Raw genomic sequence first — 21,563 nt, forward strand, 5'->3', positions numbered from 1 at the left:
TAGCTAGGGATCATGGGAGTTGTAGGCCAAAGCATCTGGAGGGCCGCAGTTTGGGGATGCCTGATCTAGATGCTATACTCCTATTGATGCATAGGGGGTTTCTCCTCTGCAAACAACAGTGTGTTGCTCTACTTCCTCAAGGCCTTCCTTCTCCCAGACGGCAGGCGGCAGTGGGGCTCTGCTACCATGCCCCAAAGGCCTCCTCCACCCCTCTCTCACGCTCCCCGGTCCCCCCCACCTTGGCCGCAAGGGAAAAGACTTGTTCTTAAGAGAGCCAGGTATTTGTCGAACCTCTGATGCACTGTCAGAGAACGTCTGAATCGGAGGATTAGGGAATGGCATTCTCAGGAAGATCAGTTCCTTTTTGAAGAGGAGCTGGAAGGGGAAGATTGCCCCCCCCCCCGGCCCCTTGTCTCCAGCGGTTTCAGAAGCAGAGAGAGAGACACTGACACAGAGCAGCTTAGGCAGGAGTTAGCTAGCTATGAGATAATGGGAAGAGAAGCAGGAGGGAGGGAGCAACTAGCAGAGACATCATTAGACAGTGTGGAAGAGCCTCCCTCCCGGCCCCCGGGCCTTAGTTTGCCTACCCATGATTCAGAGTAACCAACTCCTCCCCTTGTGGAGGGATGTGGATTTTTGCTTGCAACCAGACGACTGAATTAAAAAGGACTATAAATATAAGCTGCTCGTTCATTCGTGCCTTAAGTTACCAAAGGGAGGGGAGGACTCTCCACGCCTGACATGGCACCCGTGACTTGCACCCCCTGGGGAGACCGGAGGCAGCAAGCGCTTCCGAATCCCAGTCACTGGAAACCAGTGAAGGGGTGGGTGGGAGAGTTGCCTCTTGTGCTCGGGGGGTCAGACTGGATGGCCCTCGGGTGCCCCGGTCCAACTCTACGGTTCCAGGAACCCTGCTTGCAACCATTTGGCTGCTGCGCTAGATCAGCTGTTGGCCTGATCCTGCAGGATCCCCTTGCGTTCTTAATGCCCCCCCCCAAACAAGCCATAAAAGGGGGTTTCACTGCTGCAGGTGGGGGGGGGGACGGACGCCTCACCTCCTTGCTCGCCTTGTCCGATATTTCCAGCGCAGGGAGCTCGTCCGCGTACTGCCAGTGGATGGTGGCCGGCTGCCCGTCCCTGGGAGGGAGGGCCTCAGTCAGAATCACCTTCCCCTTGGCGGGGATCATGCCACATTCGCGCCCCACGGAGATGGCCGTCAGAAGGTTATCTCCTGGCCAGGGAGAGGAGGAGGATGAGGAGGGGCACAGAGAAGAATCATAGAGTTGGAAGAGACCACAAGGGCCATCCAGTCCAACCCCCTGCCGAGCAGGAAACACCATCAAAGCATTCCTGACATATGCCTGTCAAGCCTCTGCTTAAAGACCTCCAAAGGAGGAGACTCCACCACACTCCTTGGCAGCAAATTCCACTGCCGAACAGAGAAGAGGAAGGCCGTCACAGCAATACATCCGCTGGGGGGGGGGTGGCAGCTAGGCACCCCAGGTATCCTGGCCCCTGATTCCACTGCCCCGGTCCTGCTCTAGGGTCCTAATGGTTGGTGCAATTTGGATTTGGTTTACTTTAAAAAAAATATCAACATTTTCACCAAAGAAAAAACCCCAGAGCCTTTACAAATCTATTATACCTTCCCCTCGACTTCCCTCCCCTCCCTTTTGCGGGCATTTATTTCATATCTTTTTTATTACTGCATATCCAATTCAAATATATTTACAGTAACACCTCTGCGAACGTCTGCTTCGTCTAGCGTCCGCTTCGGCGAACGTCTGTGGCAAACCCGGAAGCTAAATTGCGGAAGTGCAAACCACTTGTGCAGAAGTGCAAACCACTCCACGTGCGTGCGCAGACGCGGCGCTTTGCCCTGCGTCCTTTTCGGCTAGCGGCCGGGGCTTTGGTCACATAACAAGGTACGACTGTATACATTTCCCCTTAATTATCTCTTACTTAATTATCTCTTACTGCACGTGTTTATATCAATCCCGCTGAATTTTTTAATTCGTTTGTCCTCAAATAATCAATAAATCCCCCCCCCCATTCTATTTTCAAAAGTCTCTCTCCTTGATTTCTTATTCTTCCGGTAAGTTTTGCCATTTCTGCATATTCCGTTCATTTAATTCGCCAATCTTCCTTAGTCGGAACCGTTTCTTCCTCCTGTTTTGGGGCATGGACCGTTTGAGCAGCCGTGTGTTTGTTTACTTATTAAATTGGTACGCTGCCCTTTGCCCAAGTAAGGGACCCAGGTGGCGCTGTGGGTTAAACCACTGAGCCTAGGGCTTGCTGATCAGAAGGTCAGCGGTTCGAATCCCTGCGATGGGGTGAGCTCCCGTTGCTTGGTCCCAGCTCCTGCCAACCTAGCAGTTCGAAAGCACATCAAAAAAATGCAAGTAGATAAATAGGAACCGCTACAGCGGGAAGGTAAACGGTGTTTCCATGTGCTGCTCTGGTTTGCCAGAAGGGGCTTTGTCATGCTGGCCACATGACCTGGAAGCTATACGCCGGCTCCCTTGGCCAATAATGCGAGATGAGCGCGCAACCCCAGAGTCGGTCACGACTGGACCTAATGGTCAGGGGTCCCTTTACCTTTACCTTACCTTTGCCCAAAGATCTCAGGGCGCTTCGCAGGACATAAATAACAATAATTTAGGTTAAGATCAATATATTAAAAAGGTATCAGAAAGAATCATTCTTGTGTGTGTGTGTGCCTGGGGGCTCATCAGCCTGGGAAGGTAGCCCATCTAAGGGAAGCAGAACTCTTGATCCTGAACCCCCGCTGAGCACCCGCCGCCCCTCCTCCAGGCCCCAGCGCACCTGTCACCATGACGAGGCGGATGCGGGCCCTCTGCAGCTCGGCCAGGATCGGGACCGTCTCGGGCTTCAGCTTGTTCTGGAGCACTACCAGGCCCAGGAAGTCCATGTTGCACTCGATGACATCTCTGCGAGGGAGAGGGGTGCGTCAGAAAGAGAGAGAGAGAGAGAGAGAGAGAAAGAAAGAAAGAAAGAAAGAAAGAAAGAAAGGGGGGTTGTGGCCGGTGCATGTCAGGGAAAATGAGGGGCAGGGAGGAGGAGAAAGTCTTTTTTTCTTTTTTTCTTTTAAGTGCTTTATTGATTGAAAACTTTATAACAGAAATGTACAATATTTCTCGGTCCAGTATACCTGAAGGAGCGTCTCCACCCGCATCGTTCTACCCGGACACTGAGGTCCAGCTCCGAGGGCCTTCTGGCGGTTCCCTCCTTGCAAGAAGCCAAGTTACAGGGAACCAGGCAGAGGGCCTTCTCGGTGGTGGCGCCCGCCCTGTGGAACACCCTCCCACCAGATGTCAAAGAGAGAAACAACTACAAGACGTTTAGAGGACATCTGAAGGCAGCCCTGTTCAGGGAAGCTTTTATTGTTTAATAAATTATTGTATTTTAATATCTCTGTTGGAAGCCGCCCAGAGTGGCTGGGGAAACCCAGCCAGATGGGCAGGGTAAAAATAATAAATTATTATTATTATTATTATTGGCAAAATGAGAAATAAAAATAAACAATTATTCACTCTTTCACTATTGCTTGTTTTGTGCATCGCTTTGTGATTACATTTGTCAACACCCCCCAATCTTCCCCTTGCATTTCCAATTTAAATTCTTTAAATACGTGCTTGAACTTTACTTTCTTCCATATTATTTGACTTAATAAAATTTTTGCTTTGTGCAATTATCCTAGTTGCACACCGAAGCTCAATCAAGACCTGCCAACGGACTGATCTTTTGACAATGTTCTTTTACATAAACTCTGCAAATATCCCACTCTCTGGAGAATTTGTCATCTGCCTTGTCTCTTAACCTTGCTGATAATCTCGCCAGTTCGACGTATTCTCTTATTTTATTTTGCCAGTCTGATTTAGATGGGATACCCTCTCCCTTCCAACCTTTTGCCAATTAGAATTCTGGCAGCAACTTTAACATACATAAAGACTCCCCTGTATTTTTTTGGGAGGGGGTTCATTTCCCATAATTCCTAGCAGGAAGGCTTCAGGGTTTTTTTTAGGGAAGGAACATTTGAACGTTTTCTTCAGCTCGTTATAAATCATTTCCCAAAAGTGCCTGATCTTTTTACTGTTCCGCCACATGTGGATGCATGTGCCTTCAGCCTCCCTGCATTTCCAGCAAGTGTTTCTCCCAGATCTGAACACTTTAGCCCGCTTAACAGGCGCTAACATCTTAGAATCATAGAATCATAGAGTTGGAAGAGACCACAAGGGCCATCCAGTCCAACCCCCTGCCAAGCAGGAAACACCATCAAAGCATTCTTGACATATGACTGTCAAGCCTCTGCTTAAAGACCTCCAAAGGAAGAGACTCCACCACACTCCTTGGTAGCAAATTCCACTGCCAAACAGCTCTTACTGTCAGGAAGTTCTTCCTAATGTTTAGGTGGAATCTTCTTCCTTGTAGTTTGAATCCATTGCTCCGTGTCTGCTTCTCTGGAGCAGCAGAAAACAATCTTTCTCCCTCCTCTATATGTCATCCTTTTATATATTATATACATGGCTATCATATCACCCCTTAACCTTCTCTTCTCCAGGCTAAACATACCCAGCTCCCTAAGCCATTCCTCGTAAGGCATCGTTTCCAGGCCTTTGACCATTTTGGTTGCCCTCTTCTGGACACGTTCCAGCTTGTCAGTATCTTTTTTGAACTGTGGTGCCCAGAACTGGACCCAGTACTCCAGGTGAGGTTTGACCAGAGCAGAATACAGTGGTACTATTACTTCCCTAGATCTAGATGCTATACTCCTATTGATGCAGCCCAGAATTGCATTGGCTTTTTTAGCTGCTGCATCACACTGCTGACTCATGTCAAGTTTGTGGTCTACCAAGACTCCTAGATCCTTTTCACATGTACTGCTCTCAAGCCAGGTGTCTCCCATCCTGTATTTGTGCCTTTCATTTTTTTTGCCCAAGTGTAGTACCTCTAACGCAGGAAACCGCCTGACCTGCTGATGTGCTGGATCTTGTGCCAGGTGAACTTGCTCTCCAGCCGTCGGCTCGCCAGAGCGATGACCCGCAGCCCTCGGCGCGTGTAGGACTCCAGCACGGCTGAGAAGGTGTCTGGAACTGAATGGCGGCACCGTCAGGCGTTAAAGGTGGGGGGGGGGTGCAGGAGATGTCAGATGGAAACAGGTACATTCCTACATGTATGGTGGCACTGCGCTGAGATAAAGCCTTTTTGGAGTGGGGTATTGGAAGAATTAAAGAAAATATTCAAATACAATATTAGGAAAACTCCAGAATCTTTCCTATTAGGTATGGTCGAACAATAAGTGGGGAAAAAGGATGAGAAGATATTTTTGTATTCTGTGGCGGCAGCAAGAATTTTAATCGCTAAATTATGGAAAACTCAGGAAGTCCCTACGATTAGAGATTGGCAAGAGAAATTAATTAGTTATATTGATCTGGCCAAATTGACAAATTCAATAAGGGGTGGTTCAAATAAAAAGTTTAATAACAATTGGGAAAAATTCGGAATATATCTGCAAGAACTTGGGTTTAAAACGAATATTTTGTAGAATTCCCAAGAGGAAAGTAAATGGATGCAGTGGGAAAGTTAAAAACTTTGAAGCCAGGGAGGAAGAGAAGGGGAAGTCAATCGGGATAAGAGGATATGAATATGGATATTGAAATGAAGATGTAGAAGCTAGACCAATAAATATGGCAGAAGATAGGATAAGTTTTATTTGAATGTTTATGATTGTTTATTTGTATATTTTTTTGGTTGTTGTGTATTTTTGTTGGAATTTTAGTTGACTGTTTTGTTTTATAATTATTTTAAATTCAATAAAGGTTATTTTAATCTAAAAAAACCAAACAGAATAAAGGTGGGGGGGCAGGAGAGAAGCCCTACAGTTGGATCAGGCCAGTGACTCATCTCAGAGGGACCAGGTAACCCGAAGAACCCAGGAATCCTGATAGACTGCCGCTGCACCTGGAGGTTCCTTACAAACGGGTTGGGTCAGTGGCCTGCCCAGTCCAGCACCCTGGTCCCGCAGTGGTCAAGCGGAGGCCTCAACTGGAAAAACCCGCAAGCAGGATCAGAGCCCAAGAGCAACCCTCTCCTCCTGCGGTTTCCTGAAACTGGGATTATTCGGGAACATTTGGTGCTTCAGGCTGGGGAGGGGAGAGCGCAGCCATTGTGGCTAGTAGCTTGCAGTTGGGTTTTGTTATGTACTGAGCTGAATCATAGAACAATAGGATCCAGAATCAGCAGTCTGATTGGTCCGCAGGAGCCACCCAATCCAACTCCAGGTGGAAGTGAATCCGCAACCTGATTGGCCTGCAGGAGCAGCCAATCAGGCGGCTGGCAGAAGTGAATCCGCAACCTGATTGGCCTGCAGGAGCAGCCAATCAGGCTGCTGGCAGAAGTCAATCCACAACCTGATTGGCCCACAGGTGTAGCCCTGAAGTAGCCAATCAGGCAAGGCCCATTGTGTAAATAATGTATATAAGCAGATGGTTTTGGGGAAAGGGCATTCTTCTCTTCTTCTCCTTGATGACTACGAGCTGAATAAAGAGCATGAAATTCACTCTCGACTCCGAGTATATTTCAGGTTTTCACCTGTTTTATTTGTACACGGCTCAGAGAGCTCTTGGCGGTTCTCAAAGGGGGGGGTGTGTCGCGCCCCCTGGTGTGGCAGGAAGACTCAAGGACCATCAAAGAGACATTTAAACATTTCAGTTGTATTGTATCAAAATATCAATATTATTTCAATTTGTGTGCAGTCCTATACCCATAGATCTGAGGGCAGTTCAGAACATAAAACTACAGTATAAAAACACAAAATACAGAATAAAAATCCCCAATCAATCCAATAAATTTTTTAAATTATTTGCAGAATATGAAGGGATATATTTTAAAAACGAGAGCAAGGGCAGCAAGGGGTACTGCAAGCTGAGACCTCTCACTGGGCTTGTATAAATCAGGCTTCCTCAACCTCAGCCCTCCAGATGTTTTGAGACTACAATTCCCATCATCCCTGACCACTGCTCCTGATAGCTAGGGATCATGGGAGTTGTAGGCCAAAAACATCTGGAGGGCCGAGGTTGAGGGAGAGCAGTATACATACTTAAGGTACATATGGAAGAGGCCTGTTTATAATCATATTTGGGGAATGATTCATGTCTTTATGTAGCCTCACTGTTTCACCATCGTATCATAAAGTAGTTGTGTTCTAGGTTCCACCCTGTGGAATGCCCTCCCACCAGAGGTCAAAGAGAACAACAATTACCAGACCTTTAGAAGGCATCTCAAGGCAGCCCTGTTTAGGGAAGCTTTTAATGTTTGATTTCTGTATTTTAATGTTTTGTTGGAAGCCGCCCAGAGTGGCTGGAGGAACCCGGCCAGATGGGCAAGGTATAAATTATTCTTATTCTTATTCTTATGCTTATTCTTCTTATTATTATTAATCAAGCACTGCTAGGAGTCGTTTCTGTTTCCCAATGTATTCCTTATCCATAAAAAAAAAATCAGAGTGGCACGAGCAAATTTTTATTCTGGCCCATAGAAGAAAGTTGGGAAAACCACTGGGGATAATATATAATTTAAGGAAGCACCCTTGGGGATGATATATAATTTAAGGAAGCACCCTGTTATAGCGACTGCATTTTGTTTTGAATGGTTTACAGCTCTGTATTCTCCATGTGGCTGCAACCGGCCCCCGGGGCCCTAAGATGCAGGGCAGGTAAGAAACGGGGACGACTATTAATCTTAACCTTTTCAGCAGGGGGCCGGTCCACTGTCCCTCAGACCTTGTGGGGGGGGGCGGACTTTATCTTGAAAAATAAGAATGAACGAATTCCTATGCCCCACAAACAACCCAGAGATGCATTTTAAATAAAAAAGGACACATTCTACTAATGTCAAAACACGCCGATTCCCGGACCGTCAGCGGGCCGGATTGAGAAGGGGGTTGGGCCGCATCCGGCCCCCCGGGCCTTAGTTTGCCTCCCCATGATCTTAACCATAACGATTATTCTCAAGAAAGAAGCAGCCCACCCGTCTCCTTGCGGCAGAGGCTGCCCACCGTCTCCGGAGCGCCCTTCATGTAGGCCACCAGGCGCTTCTCCCCCAACGTCCGGGTCACGACGCTCATGCGCTGCAGGCTGGAGGAGAAGGGGAACTGCGCCAGGATGCCGATTTCGTAGACTTTCTGCAAGAGGCGGGCAGGGGAGGAGGTGAGCCAAGGGGCCAGAGCGAAGGGGGGGGAGGCTGCCTCGGGGCCCCTGCGCTTCCCATCCCCAAAATCCCCCAAAGGTTGGGGAAACTCCAGTGGCGCGGGGAGGGGGAGAAAAGCAGGTTCCACTCACCATCAACTCCATGAGCTCCTGAAAGAGAGAGAGAGAAAGAGAGAGAAAGAAAGAAAGAAAGAAAGAAAGAAAGAAAGAAAGAAAGAGAGGGGGGAGGGGAGAGAGAGATCAATAGCCTATCGTTACGCATAAGCCCCTGGGCAAAAGCCAGCAAATCCAGGCTCCAGAGACCTTTTCTATTTATTTCGTAAAATTTATACATGGCTTGATCATTAAAAACACAAAAAGCGAAACACCACCTCAAAGGAGTTTACAAAAAAAGATGAAACAAGGATTTAACCTGCACTCAATGTGCTCATTCTGTGTTCTTTTTAATATTATTATTGCTGTTGTTGTTATTATAAATTCCCCAGCCACTCATTTTATGGGTTTCATTTTTTTTTTTCAACCGCTGCTATAGCTGACTACTCTGCTTCACACGTTATGAAACGTAATACAGTGGTGCCTCGCTTAACGAATGCCTTGCTTAACGAAATTTCTGCTTAACGAAAGGTTTTTTCTAGCGGAGGTTGCCTCGTTAGACGAATTCGTTTTACGAAAAATTCGGCTAGCGAATCGCGGTTTCCCATAGGAATGCATTGGAATTCAATTAATGCGTTCCTATGGGCAAAAAAATAATAATCAAAAAACAATTCAATGCATTCCTATGGGATTCGCTAGACAAATTTTTCGTTATAAGAAAAGACCCGTGGAACGAATTAAATTAGTCTAGCGAGGCACCACTGTAATTACAAAAACTCCTCCCCCCTCCCAAAAAAAGATAAAACAATAAAATAAAAATCACAATAGTTTAATAGGTTTTTTAAAGCCCGAGTTAATAATTTTATTGTTTGTACTCCGCCCATCCGCCTGGGCTGCCCTGGCCACTCTAGGCGGCTCCAACAGGTATAAAAACGGAATAAAGCTCACGTCAACTTTCGAAACCTGAATGTTTTCAAGCAGGCGCCAAAAAAAGAGGACAGCGAAGGCGCCTGCTTGCGACCAATAGGCAGGGAGTTCCGCAGTGTACGTTCTGCTGTGCTAAAAGACCCAGTTCTTTCGGACACGGAATGGGTGTTGCGTGGCTCCTGGCGCAATGCCAGCTCATCCAATCGAAGCGGCCGAGTGGGGGAAGGTGACCTTGCGGCCGCTGCGAGGGGAGAGCTCCCCAAGCCCCTACTCACCTCGTCCTCGGGGGTCCCCTCTGAGGCGGCAGGAGGCGTCTGGTCAGGGGGCCGCACGACCGTGGGCTGGATCTGGTCGTGGAGGGCTGTCTCCTCTTGGGTCGGCTCTTCCAGGACCTGGGAAGAAGGGAGGCTGAAGGCAGCGCCCCAGACCCCAAGCGGGGAACGCGGGGGTCCCTTCGCTGAGGCGAGCTTCTCGTGGCGGAGCCCTGAGGCAGCCTCCTCAATCAAAACGTGCCTCCCCCCATCTCCCCTCCCCAAACGCCTTACCCAGCCAGTGGCCTCGAACATCTTGAGGTCAAGGGGGTCCCCCGAGAGACGTCCCCCGATGGTGGTGAGCGAGTGGCAGGCGGCCATGGTGGCAAGGAAGGGCGAGCCGGACAGGCTGGGGCCGCGGACATCCTGCCCCGCTGGGAGGAAGCTGAGAGGGGAGGAAGACTCTTAGAATTTTGAAGTGTCAGGCATAGCTCTAGTGGCTTTAGCCCAAAGGTAGCAGAGTTTTCCTGCACAGCGCAGAAGCTAGTTGAGGTGGAAATGACTAGTCGGCTAGACGCAGAATAACTATTTACAGGATTTATTAAAAGAAAATAAAACCAGCAGAGTTTCTTCATACAAAGCAAAGCAAAATAAATCCTCTCTGTCTCTCTCCAACCATACGCAGCACTCCTACTCCTAACACCCAACAAGAAACAACTGTGCTAGCATTCCTAGAGAACAGAGTACAGTGCTGGTCGTTAACCAATCAGAGAGTAGTTTCCAGGCCAGGCAGACCTTGGCTTTCTGCCAAGAGTAAATTGACACTGCCTTGAGTTAATTGTGTGAAGCAAGAATCTGTAAGTTTCCCATGAGAACCAATTATCAGAAACTGAACAAAGACGTGGTTGTGAGAATCTGTCTAGGGAGTTAAGCGCTGAGGACGGCAGAGGCAGTTCTCTGGGTAGTGCTCAAAGGCTTGGGCATGTGGCAGAATGACCCAAGGGAGGGCCTTCTCTGTGGCAGCCCCCCAAACTGCGGAACTCCCTCCCCAAAGAGGCACCTTCACTGCACAGCTTCTGGTGGACTATTATCACGATGACTTACTTGATTTATATACCACACTTGATCCAGGGATCCTAGGGTGGTTTGCAGCTGAACAGGATGGAAACCTGAGGGGCACCTCTGCCCTCATCTTTAGATGCCAGGCAAAAACAAATCCTCTTCTCCCAGGCCTTTGGCTAACTAAACAATCTACGGCCTAATAAACCAGAGAGATTGTTGTTTTTGTTTGTTACTACATGACGCAGTTTGTGTTTTTATATTGATCCCCAGACGAAGGGCGGCATAGAAATTTAATAATAATAATAATAATAATAGTGAGGAGAAGAAAAAGAGTTTGGATTTGATATCCCATCTTATCACTATCCGAAGGAGTCTCAAAGTGGCTAACATTCTCCTTTTCCTTCCTCCTCCACAACAAACACTCTGTTGAGGTGAGTGGGGCTGAGAGACTTGAGAGAAGTGTGACTGTCACTAGCCCAAGGTCACCCAGCAGCTGCATGTGGAGGAGCAGAGACGCGAACCCGGTTCACCAGATTACGAGTCTACCACTCTTAACCACTACACCAGACTGGCTATTATTATTATATTATTATAATATAATAATAATATTGTATGATTGCAAGTTGTCTTAAGATTGTTTTTTTATCGCTGCGTTTTGATGCTGCAACCTGCCCTGAGACCATAGGGCAGGGGTCAGCAAACTTTTTCAGCAGGGGACCGGTCCACCATACCTCAGACCTTGTGGGGAGCCAGACTATTTGGGGGGGGGGGAGGAGAACAAATTCCTAATAACCTAGAGATGCATTTTAAATAAAAGCACACATTCTACTCAGGTAAAAGCACACTGATTCCCGGTCTGTCCATGGGCCGGATTTAGAAGGCGATTGGGCCGGATCTGGCCCCTGAACCTTAGTTTGCCTACCCATGCCTTAGGGTAAATGAATGAATGTGTAAATAAAACGATGACGAAACGAGAGGCAATATACCAGGGACGTCCAACTCCCAATAGACTGCGATCTACTCACAGTATTAAAAAACTAGCAGTGATCTACCCAAAGTTTTTGAGCTTTTTTTGGAAAGCCCAAGTTGTGGAGCTTTTTGGAGAAAGCCAAAGTTGTTGTTGTTTTTGGTCTAAGGAGATCGCTGGGAGGGGCAGAGATCAACCAGGATCTACCAGGAACACCCTGTGATCTACCAGTAGATCACGATCTACCTGTTGGACATGCCTGCTTATACAGTCGGACCTTCAAGCAGGACCTGAGGGCCAGAGCCCTCTCTCTCTCCTGCTGTGGTTCCCAGCAGCTGGGATTCACAAGCATCGCTGCCTCGGACCGTGGAGGCCGAGTGTAGCTGAAGAGCTTCCTCCTGCTCACTCACCAACCATCTTGGGCTTGCACAAAACCCCAGAAGTCGAGCCCGTCCTCGGTCAAGGTTCCTGTCTGCAAGAGATGAAGCAGCAGTTGCCATGAACGCTCCCAGGTTGAGGCCGGAGGAGGAGAGGATTTCCCTGCCCCTCCCTCTCTCTCCCTCCCTCCCTCCGAGGAGCAGGGGACGGGGTCTGCTACCTTGTCGAGGCACATCAAGTTGAGTTGCCCGCAGACGTTGATGCGCTGGGGGCTGATGGAGAAGATGCGCTGCCCCCGCAGGCGCTGCTGTGCATACACCAGGCCGGCCGTCATGGCTGCCGGCAACGCGGGGGGCACCGTGATGGTCAAGATGTCAAGGGATTTGAGGATGATGCGGCCGACCAGCTCCTGGTTGGGAGGGAGGAAGAGAGGAATGGGTTTGCTTAGCCTGGAGGGACAAAGGTCAGGTTCTGCACCGGAGAACCGGAGGCACAAATACAGGGTGGGGGGGGGACACCTGGTTTGCTAGCAGTTTTGGGGGGCGGGCAGGTGTGGGGGACACCCTGTTCCTGAATGGGGTAGCTGTGCATGCTCCCAGTACGTTTCCGAGCACAATTCAAAGTGTTGGTGCTGACCTTTAAAACCCTAAACGGCCTCGGTCCTGTATACCTGCAGGAGTGTCTCCACCCCCATCGTTCTGCCCGGACACTGAGGTCCAGCGGCGAGGGCCTTCTGGCGGTTCCCTCCCTGCGAGAAGCCAAGTTACAGGGAAGCAGGCAGAGGGCCTTCTCGGTGGTGGCGCCCTCCCTGTGGAACGCCCTCCCATCAGATGTCAAGGAAATAAACAGCTATCTGACTTTTAGAAGACACCTGAAGGCAGCCCTGTTTAGGGAAGTTTTTTTATGTTTGATGTTTTATCGTGTTTTTAGTATTCAGTTGGGAGCTGCCCAGAGCGGTTGGGGAATTGGTATAAATGATAAATTATTATGATTATAGTACATGCGAAAAGGATCTAGAGCAGGCACCCCCAAACTGCGGCCCTCCAGATGTTTTGGTCTACAACTCCCATGATCCCTAGCTAAGAGAACCAGTGGTCAGGGATGATGGGAATTGTAGTCCAAAACATCTGGAGGGCCGAAGTTTGGGGATGCCTGATCTAGAGGTTTGGTGGACCACAAGCTGAACATGAGCCCACAGTGTGATGCAGCAGCAGCAAAAAAGAGAGAGGAAATGCTATTCTAGGCTGCATCAACAGAAATATAGTGTCCCGATCAAGGGAAGGAATAGTACCACCCCCCAGCCTCCCCGGGAGGAGCACCCACCTCCTGCTGCATGCTGTGAATCACCGAGTACAGCATTCCGATCCCGGCGACGCCGACCAGGCAGAGGAGGAACCGGTAGGCATCTCGGTAGAGGCGGAAATCTGCCGGCTTTGGGAATAGGATGGAGCAGACCAGCTGCCCCTTGGAGGTGGAGAAACCTGGTGGAGAGACGCGAGTGAGGGCTCCGAAAAAGCGGGAGAGGCCCAGAGACACACCCTCCTTCCTTTCGACGCCCTGAGTCAGGAACAGGCCTTGCCTGCCCGCCCTCCCGCCCCAAGCTGCTGCGCTTACCTGTCCGGATGACCAGCGCCCGAACAGCCTCCCCAGAGTAGTACCGTGTTTGGATGACGGAGGTGCCACAGAAGAGGGTGTGCCGTTTGTGCTCCTCGGGGTCGTAGGCGAGGTCCTGCAGTGGCCCGCTGGCCCCTTGGGACGGGTCTGGCAGGGCTGTCTTGGTCACAGGGACGCTCTCGCCTGGAGAAGGCAGGAAGAGACGGCTGGGTAAGGCTGAAGACGGTCCACCGTCCTGTTCTCAACAGGGGGCGGGCAGGTGCCCCCAACGGGAAACCCAGCAAGCAGGATTCGAACACAAGAGCCCTCTTGTCTCCTGAGGTTTCCAGCAACTGGCATTCAGAAGCATCACTGCCTCTGACTGTGGAGGTCAGAACATAGCACAGCGGCTGTTGAAAGCCTTATTCTTAATCCTCGCTTAAAGCTACAGCCCTCTCCCCTTCTGCTGGTAGAGATGAATATTGCTGCCTCTGGTGGTTTAGACAGAGCATCATGGCCAGCAGAGATTCACGGCTCTCTCCTCCTCCATGAATTTGTCCAATCCTCTTTTAAAGCTGGCAAAACGAGGGCTGGATGAGGCAACTGCTAGGTGGACTTTGCAGCTGGTCAACGGACTGAAACCAAAGATTGCTCAAGAATGGTTCCCCGTCATCCTGGGGGAAAGTGGCATGTCTTGGATGAAGGAACTGAGGGGATGCTCATCTGACGAAGCATCCTTCTTCATCATCTTAGGTATCACTTGTAACGGATTTAAGATTGTCTTCCATAAACACGGTTTTAACAATGAGCCCGTAAGTGACTGTGGAGGCCAATTCTGGATCCACACGTCCTTCCACAGTGGGGGCATAGGTTTCCAGGCAGGGGTTGATCACGGTGTGGATTTGCCAAGCGTGCCTTCCTCTTAGCACGTTTCTCCCTTGCGTCCTGAGTTCGAGTGTCTTCAAAGCCCATGACACCTTTGGGAAAGGCTGTTCTCCAACTGGAGCGCTCGCAGGCCAGTTGTTGGTGTTTTGGTGTTTATACTACATTTCCCCCCCTCAGATTTACCTTGAGAGAGTCTTTGAATCTCTTTTGTTGACCTCTTTGGTCAACATTTCTGACAGTAAGAGTTGCTTGACAGAGGGAAGGACTCCCTCAGGAGGTTGTGGCCTCTCCTTCCTTGGAGGTTTTTAAGCGAGGGGTCGGATGGCTTTAGCTGAGATTCCTACCTTGCATAGGTTGGACTAGATGACTTTTGGGACCCCCCTCCAATTCTATAAAACCACCCAGCTTGGTGGCCTCCTGAGGCAGAGATTCTAGTTGAACTCTCTGTGGTGTGTGAAGGACTCCCTTCTATCCCTCCAGAATGAGAGGGTGGCAAGAAAGAGGCAGTTCCCCCCGCCGCCCTGCCCCCGTACCAGAGGCAGCCGTGCCCACCTGTGAGCATGCTCTCGTTGGCAATGGCAGTGCCGCTCATCAGCACCGCATCGCACGGGACGGTCAAGCCCTCGGGAGGGACCAGCAGGACGTCACCCGGAACCAGCTGTGTGGAAAAGATCTCCTCTGTCTCTGCGGACAGGAAGGAAAGCCATCGACACAGAAACCTAAGACCGAAAGAAGGGCCTGGTGGGTCAGGCCAAAGGGGGCCCCCTCTAGCCCAGCCTCCTGTTTTCACAGGGGCCAACCTGGCGCCTCTTTGGGAAACCCCACAAGCAGGAATCTGGACACAAGAGAAACTCTTTATTTTATCCGTCCTGAATCTCCCACGAGTTCTTCCGTTACGAGAGAGGGAGGTAAACTTTTCCCTATCGCCTTCCTCCGTGCCAAGTGCAATTTCACAAACTCCTATCCTGTCTCCTCTTCCTAAGCGCCAACTCCAGTTTCAAGCGCCATGCCCGCTTTTGCCAAAACTGCCTCCCTGGGAATGGACTCTTAATTCCTTCCTCTACCTATGTGGAACACAGCAAGAGGAAGAGCCTGCTTTGGCACCCACTCGAACTGGCATCCTCCCCCCAGGGCCTCAGACAGAATCCACAGCCAGCTGGGCAAAGGCCCTGCTGGATCTCTGGTCCTTTTAATTGGGGGGTGGTGTTGGGATCTGAACCCGGGTCCCAGTGCACAACAAAGCCCGTGCTCTCCTCCTGAGCACGTCCCTCCCTCAGCCGGGAAAACAGCTGCACTCTCAACCTCATGCTATATTCTAGAACAGAGCTTTGCAAACTGCGTCGCGACACGTTAGTGTGTCGGTTGCGGTGTGTGGTCTTGCGAACGCTCCCCGCACTCCTCCAGAGGCTGGAAAGGGGTTAGTTTAACCCAGGGGTCCCCAGACTTACCCGGCTTTGGGCCGGTGCCTGCCACGCCGATCGCGCAGCGGGCCGGAGGGCAGGGGAGTGCGCGCCCGTGCACATGCGCACACACACTTACTGGCGTGGTGGCGCGCTTCCAGGTCGGAAAAATCACCGAAAACCATTTGTGCGCATGCGTATGGGCCTCCCCCCGACCTGGAAGTGCACCGGAAATGACCTCTTCTGGGTCGGGAGAGGCCCATACGCATGCGCACAAACGATTTTCGGCGCTTTTTTCCGATCTGGAACTGCGCCAATGTGCTGCGCGCCGTAAGAGCGGGTGGCGGGGGTCGTCGCGGGCTGGATTGGGAGGCCAATTGGGCTGCATCTGGCCCGCGGGCCGTAGTTTGGGGACCCCGGTTTAACCTCTGGTTTGCTCGCAAAACTGGATCACTGTGTCGCAAAACGACGCATGTCTAAAAAGTGTGTCACCGACATGAAAAGTTTGGAAAAGCTCCGTGCTAGAGCACCCAGAGCTTTCTAGGAAACGGAGGCAGCGGAGGTAAGGCTGTACCTCCGCTGTGCGTGCAAGGCCCCGGGTTCAAATCCTTGACGGCGTGTCCAGTCCAAAGGACGAGGGAGCAGGGGGGGTGCCTGTTATGGGAGACCCCGCCGACAGTCCAGATGGGGCTGCCCCCTTCACCTTTGCCCAGGGCCAGGGGAAACACAGCTGGAAAAGGGGCCTTTATTATTATTCCTAATTAAATTTGTGCACCACCCTTCAAGCACAGATCTGCAGGGCTCCCCTTCTACACAGACTGTCCACACGGTCCCAAGCGGTGCTAGAAGTGGAGAGAATCAACTGTGGCCGAGTGTATAGGATCCATGTGCGATTCAATCACGCTGGGTCCCCAAAACTCTCTGGGTCTGGGCCGTTTTTCTTGGAGCTGCGAGGGCGTCGCAAAGTCTGGTAAGGGAGCTTGATCCCCAGGACCTCCCCTCCCTCCTTCCACGACGCTCACTCACCATACGGCCCCCGATACACCGTCACGCGGATGATGTTGTGTGCAGCAACCATGTCGTGCAGCAGGACGTATTGCTGGGCGGGGGGGGGGGGGAGAAGGAGAGAGACGGGGTGAGCCTGCACCCAGGTAGGCCCAGCCCAGCATCCTGTCCTCCTCACAGGTGCCCAAAGGGAAGCCCGCAAGCAGGATTCGAACGCAAGAGCAGCACCCCTGCGGTTTCCAGCAACTGGGGGGCAAGGTGTGCATTTTATGGCAATTACAACAATCGTTTCTAAACGTGCCGCTCACACCTGGAAAATAGCACCTTTCCACACAAATCTGTGCCCTCTTTTTTGCGGGAGGGGGGCGGGGTGTTTGGATGTGTGCCTGCCTTATGCCTGTCTCAGAATGAGCCCTGTGGGACTCAAAAGCTTGCTTAAGTCCCTCGTGACAATTTTGTGCTCTTCTCGTAAGAAGATCCTGCAGGGTCAGGCCAACGGCTCGTCTGGTCCACTGAAAGCTGCCTGCGGGGAACCAGCAAGCAGGATCCGAGCACAAGAGCGACACTGTCCTCTCCTGTGGCTTAGCCCTCTCCTCCTCCGTGAATTTGTCCCACCCTCTTTTAAAGCCACCCAGGCTGGTGGCCGCCGCTGCCTCCGATCCTCTTTCGATGTCACCCCCCGCTGTCGTGTCGTCTCCCCTTTTGCCCCCTCCCAGCCTCCCCCCCCCCGCCAACCGTGACCCCGGCCGGCGGTACCTTCCGGATGGTGTAGAGGGAGGAGCAGATCGAGACCAGCGACATGAAGAGGATGGCAGAGGCATACAGGTAGTAGTTATCCAGGGACCACAGCACCATGCTGAAGGCTTGGAAAATGTAGAAAGGGTTCAACACCTGCGGAGGGGAGGAAGAGGAGGAGGAGAAGCCCCCGGCAGGGTCAGGACTTTCTGACGGAGAGAGCCATCGGACGGAGCCCCTCAGAAGGTTCTCCTTTGTTGGGGGTCTTTAAGCAGAGGCTGGACGGCCCGCTTGCCAGGGACTCCTGCATTTCAGGGGGGGTTGGCCTAGATGACCCTCAGGGGCCCCTTCCGACTCTACGGCTCTATGATTTATTGGATGAAGAACCACCTGGGATTTTAAATTCTTGTAGGACCCAACCCTGGGACCTTAGGGTGAAAGACGGGTAAGGCGTCAAAACAAGCAGAAACAGCAACACTTGTAAGTCACTGGTATTTTAGTGTGGCAGATCCTCCCCTTTGGAACTCCCTGCCTGGTGATATCAGGCAGGTGCCTTTGCTGTGCTCTTTTCGGCGCCTGGCTGAAAACATTTTCGTTCAAGACGAGCCTACCCAGAACACGTACCCTAGAATACGGACACGTGTTTTAATCTGGTTTGGGTTTATTGCTGGCTTTATAAGCAATTGATTTCATTGTTTTACAGTGATGCCTCGCAAGACAAATTTAATTCGTTCCGCGATTCAATTCGTTTTGCGAAAAATTCATCTTGCGAATCGCGTCTTCCCATAGGGATGCATTGGAATTTCTTTTTTTGCCCATAATAGGAACGCATTAATTAAATTTCAATGCATTCCTATGGGAAACCGCGATTTGCAAGACAAATTTTTTGCATAACGAATTCGTCTTGTGAGTCACCATCAGATCGCAAGACGCATTCGTCTTGCGAAAAATTCGTCTTGCAGGGCTTTCATCTTGCGAGGTACCACTGTATTCTTTTTTATCTGAACCCCCAGTGAGGCTTTTTGCTTTTTACAATCAAGCGGTGTGCAAGTTTTACGAAATCCATCCGTCCAGTGCCAGATTTACGTATAAGCTGAACAAGCTATAGCTTAGCCCCCCCCCCAATTTTTTTTAAAGGAAATGCACAAAATATAAAATAAATATTACTTTGATAAAATACATATTTTGTTATGTGCAAATGGCTTTAGATAACCTATTAGGTCCATAAAGGACCATACAGCATCTATTCAACACACAAAAAAGAGTGGCAAATTGTTGTTGACAAAGGACAGCTGGACATATAAAGGGCCCCATTACCTTCAGTAGCTGAGGGCCGCATCAAACCTAAATGTGGCCCTGCATCCATCATCACTGTCGTCATCCCCACCATCCGGTTCTCGCAGCGGCCAACCAGGTGCCCGTTATGGGATGCCCACAAAGCAGGATTCGAACACAAGACCGGCGCTCTCCCCTCCTGTGGTTTCCAGTGACTGGCATTCGAAAACACACCACGGCCTCCGAGAGGGGCGACCGATACGCACACAAGCACACATACAAATACCTGCCCTCCTGCAAACTTACCTCCTTGATGAGGAGTTTGGGGAGGGAAGGCACTTGAACGTCAATTTCGTTGGCTCCGTAGAAAAGCCTCCTAAAGACAGAAGGGGGTTGATGGGGGGGAGGAATGCATGTGCTCAGAATCAGGGGGGAAGCAGAGGGGGTGCATTAACTTCCCCCCGTTGCCCCCCTGCCCCAGCTAACATTGCAGAAGCACTGCAGAATGAGAATGCCCTGATCTCCTCCCCCCCCCCACATTCCTCTAAGCCTGCCAGTCGCTTACCTTCCTTCTCAGCCTCTTCAAATGCAATACAAAAAATTAAGAGGGGCCCTTGAGCTGCCCAGATCTGAGAGACGTTCTGGACCTGAGCAACTGGACTCTGGATCTCACTGGTCAGAAAGAGCCGGGGTCATTCCTTCCAGAAGGGAGAGGCTTCTATAAAAGCTGAGCTGCCCTCGCAGGGTTGTCCCACCACCAGGGACCCAGGCCAGACTTTCAATGGCGCTGACCACCCTCGCTGCTTCCTTGTGAGTAAAGCACAATTCCTCTGGTCTTGTGCATAGGCAAGGATAATTGGCCTAGTTTTGGAACCACAGAGCTCTGGTGTGTTTTGTGTCCTGCTCTGACCTGCCTGCTTGTCCTCTACTCCGGTTATTTTGAATAAATAAATTTGACCACCGGAGTGTGTGTGTGTGTGTGCAATTGCCAACCTTGGGGTTTTTAGGATCCACCACATTCCCAGACACTTGGAGTTCCTGCTACTGGGAGTTTAGGATCAGAGCTAAGAGGCCAGGACGCTCTTCTGAGATCTGGGAGAGACTTGGGGAGCATGGGCTGCCCTTACTCTCTGAGTAACTTACAGTGGTCCCTTGGCTCTCAAACGCCTTGGAACTCAAACACTGCAAACTCGGAAGTGTTCCAGTTTGCGATCCTTTTCCGGAAGCCAAACAGGCTCCGTTTTGAGTGTGACACTTCTGTGTTGAGTGTTACGCTGAGGTCTGTCTGTTTTTGCTATTTACTTTGCGTTTTTGTGGCTCTTTTTGTTTTCGTGATTGTGTGGAACCCAGTTCAGCTACTGACTGACTGATTGATTGATTGTGTGACTGCAGTATGTTGTTTCTTGTTTTCATTTTATGGATCCATGGTCCCGTTAGATAGTAAAATTCATCTGAAATGGCTGTTTTAGGGCTTGTTTTTAAAAGCCTGGAACCAATTGACCTGTTTTGCATTACCTTCTATGGGAAAGCGCACCTTGGTTTTGGAACGCTTTGGTTTTGGAACGGACTTCCGGAGCAGATTAAGTTTGAGAACCAAGGTACCAATGTACAAGGGAACTGCCTGGGAAATGCAGGGGGCGATAGTCCCAGGAGTTCCTGGGTCTTAGCGAGTTTAGTGAGGTCTGCCAGGGAAACGAGCAAGCGGTTTTCACTTTGGGCAAGGAAGGGGGTGGGAGATGGTTCCTTGGGCGCCCTCCCTCCGTCACAACTGGTTCACCGCCTGCCCAGAGATGCTTAGCGCAGCCACAGCCTGCCCTTGCACCTCTCCCCTTACTCACCGGTAGTCCTGGGTGCCGCGAGGGAGACCAGCCCCGTGGAGGGTGTGCAGGGAGGAGCACAACAGCCCAGCATCGAGGGCCCTGAGCCGCTGGAAGGACTGGGACTCGGGGCTCCAGAGGTAGCGTGAATTCTGGTGGACGAAGAAGCGGATCTGCAGGGGCGGGGGAGAGAAAGGTGTCCTTGATGGTGGGGGAAGAGAGGAGGGCTGCAGCAGAGACCCCCCCTCCCCTCCCAAAGGCCCCCCAGCTCACCTCTGCCAGCTCCCCGCAGGTGGGTTGGGACAGAAGATTGCCCTCCTCGCAATCCCAGTCCTCCAGGGGGCCGGCCTGGCAGAGAGGCCTCTTGCTCTCCGGCACCTGTGGGAAGCCCAGCGGGCTGGATCCGGGAGCGAAGAAGGAGCGCACCCGGACCCGGGACCAAGTCCGGAACTCGTCCTGCGGGAGGGAAGCAGTGGGGAGGCTGAGCGTTCGCCCACGTTTCCTACGGACTCAGGTCTTTCGGTACCGCAGCAAAACCTGCCCTCTGGAACTCCCTGCCTATTGACGCCAGGAGGGCACCTGCGTGGCTGGATGCCAGGCCAAGACCAGACAGCCCTTATGGAAGGAAGAAGCCTCGGCCAAAGAAGATAAAGGAGAAGATAAAGAAGAAGGCTGGCAAAATAAATTACTGAACTACGTAGGACAAATTATTACAAAAGAGGGTAACAGTTTAATGCATATTTTTAAAGCTTTGGGTATAAATCTTTACATTAGCATAACTTTTAAAAGTCACTTGTAATAATATGAAGGAGGTTTTAAAATTGGATTGAATCATAGAATCATAGAATCGTAGAGTTGGAAGAGACCCAAAGGGCCATCCAGTCCAACCCCCTGCCAAGCAGGAAACACCATCAAAGCATTCTTGACATATGCCTGTCAAGCCTCTG

The 21,563-nt window shown here is 50.8% G+C and overlaps 1 protein-coding gene across 1 annotated transcript in view; it reads right to left on the reverse strand.

Annotated features, from left to right (window-relative positions):
• LOC118094179 (polyamine-transporting ATPase 13A3) overlaps positions 1-21,563 on the reverse strand; it is a 48,945-nt gene that overhangs the window by 13,002 nt on the left and 14,380 nt on the right. The window contains exons 5-21 of the mRNA XM_060281950.1: positions 20,890-21,072; positions 20,638-20,789; positions 19,106-19,175; positions 17,546-17,680; positions 16,811-16,883; positions 14,937-15,068; positions 13,521-13,703; positions 13,230-13,387; positions 12,127-12,315; positions 11,939-12,000; positions 9,794-9,944; positions 9,524-9,640; positions 8,361-8,378; positions 8,050-8,203; positions 4,994-5,114; positions 2,827-2,951; positions 1,056-1,231 (exon numbers count right to left, since the gene is read on the reverse strand). Coding sequence (XP_060137933.1) covers positions 1,056-1,231; positions 2,827-2,951; positions 4,994-5,114; positions 8,050-8,203; positions 8,361-8,378; positions 9,524-9,640; positions 9,794-9,944; positions 11,939-12,000; positions 12,127-12,315; positions 13,230-13,387; positions 13,521-13,703; positions 14,937-15,068; positions 16,811-16,883; positions 17,546-17,680; positions 19,106-19,175; positions 20,638-20,789; positions 20,890-21,072 — 2,199 coding nt within the window. The remainder of the gene's footprint in view (positions 1-1,055; positions 1,232-2,826; positions 2,952-4,993; positions 5,115-8,049; positions 8,204-8,360; positions 8,379-9,523; positions 9,641-9,793; positions 9,945-11,938; positions 12,001-12,126; positions 12,316-13,229; positions 13,388-13,520; positions 13,704-14,936; positions 15,069-16,810; positions 16,884-17,545; positions 17,681-19,105; positions 19,176-20,637; positions 20,790-20,889; positions 21,073-21,563) is intronic.

Source organism: Zootoca vivipara, chromosome 13, assembly GCF_963506605.1.
Source record: "Zootoca vivipara chromosome 13, rZooViv1.1, whole genome shotgun sequence".
In the NCBI taxonomy this organism is placed as follows: Eukaryota; Metazoa; Chordata; class Lepidosauria; order Squamata; family Lacertidae; genus Zootoca; species Zootoca vivipara.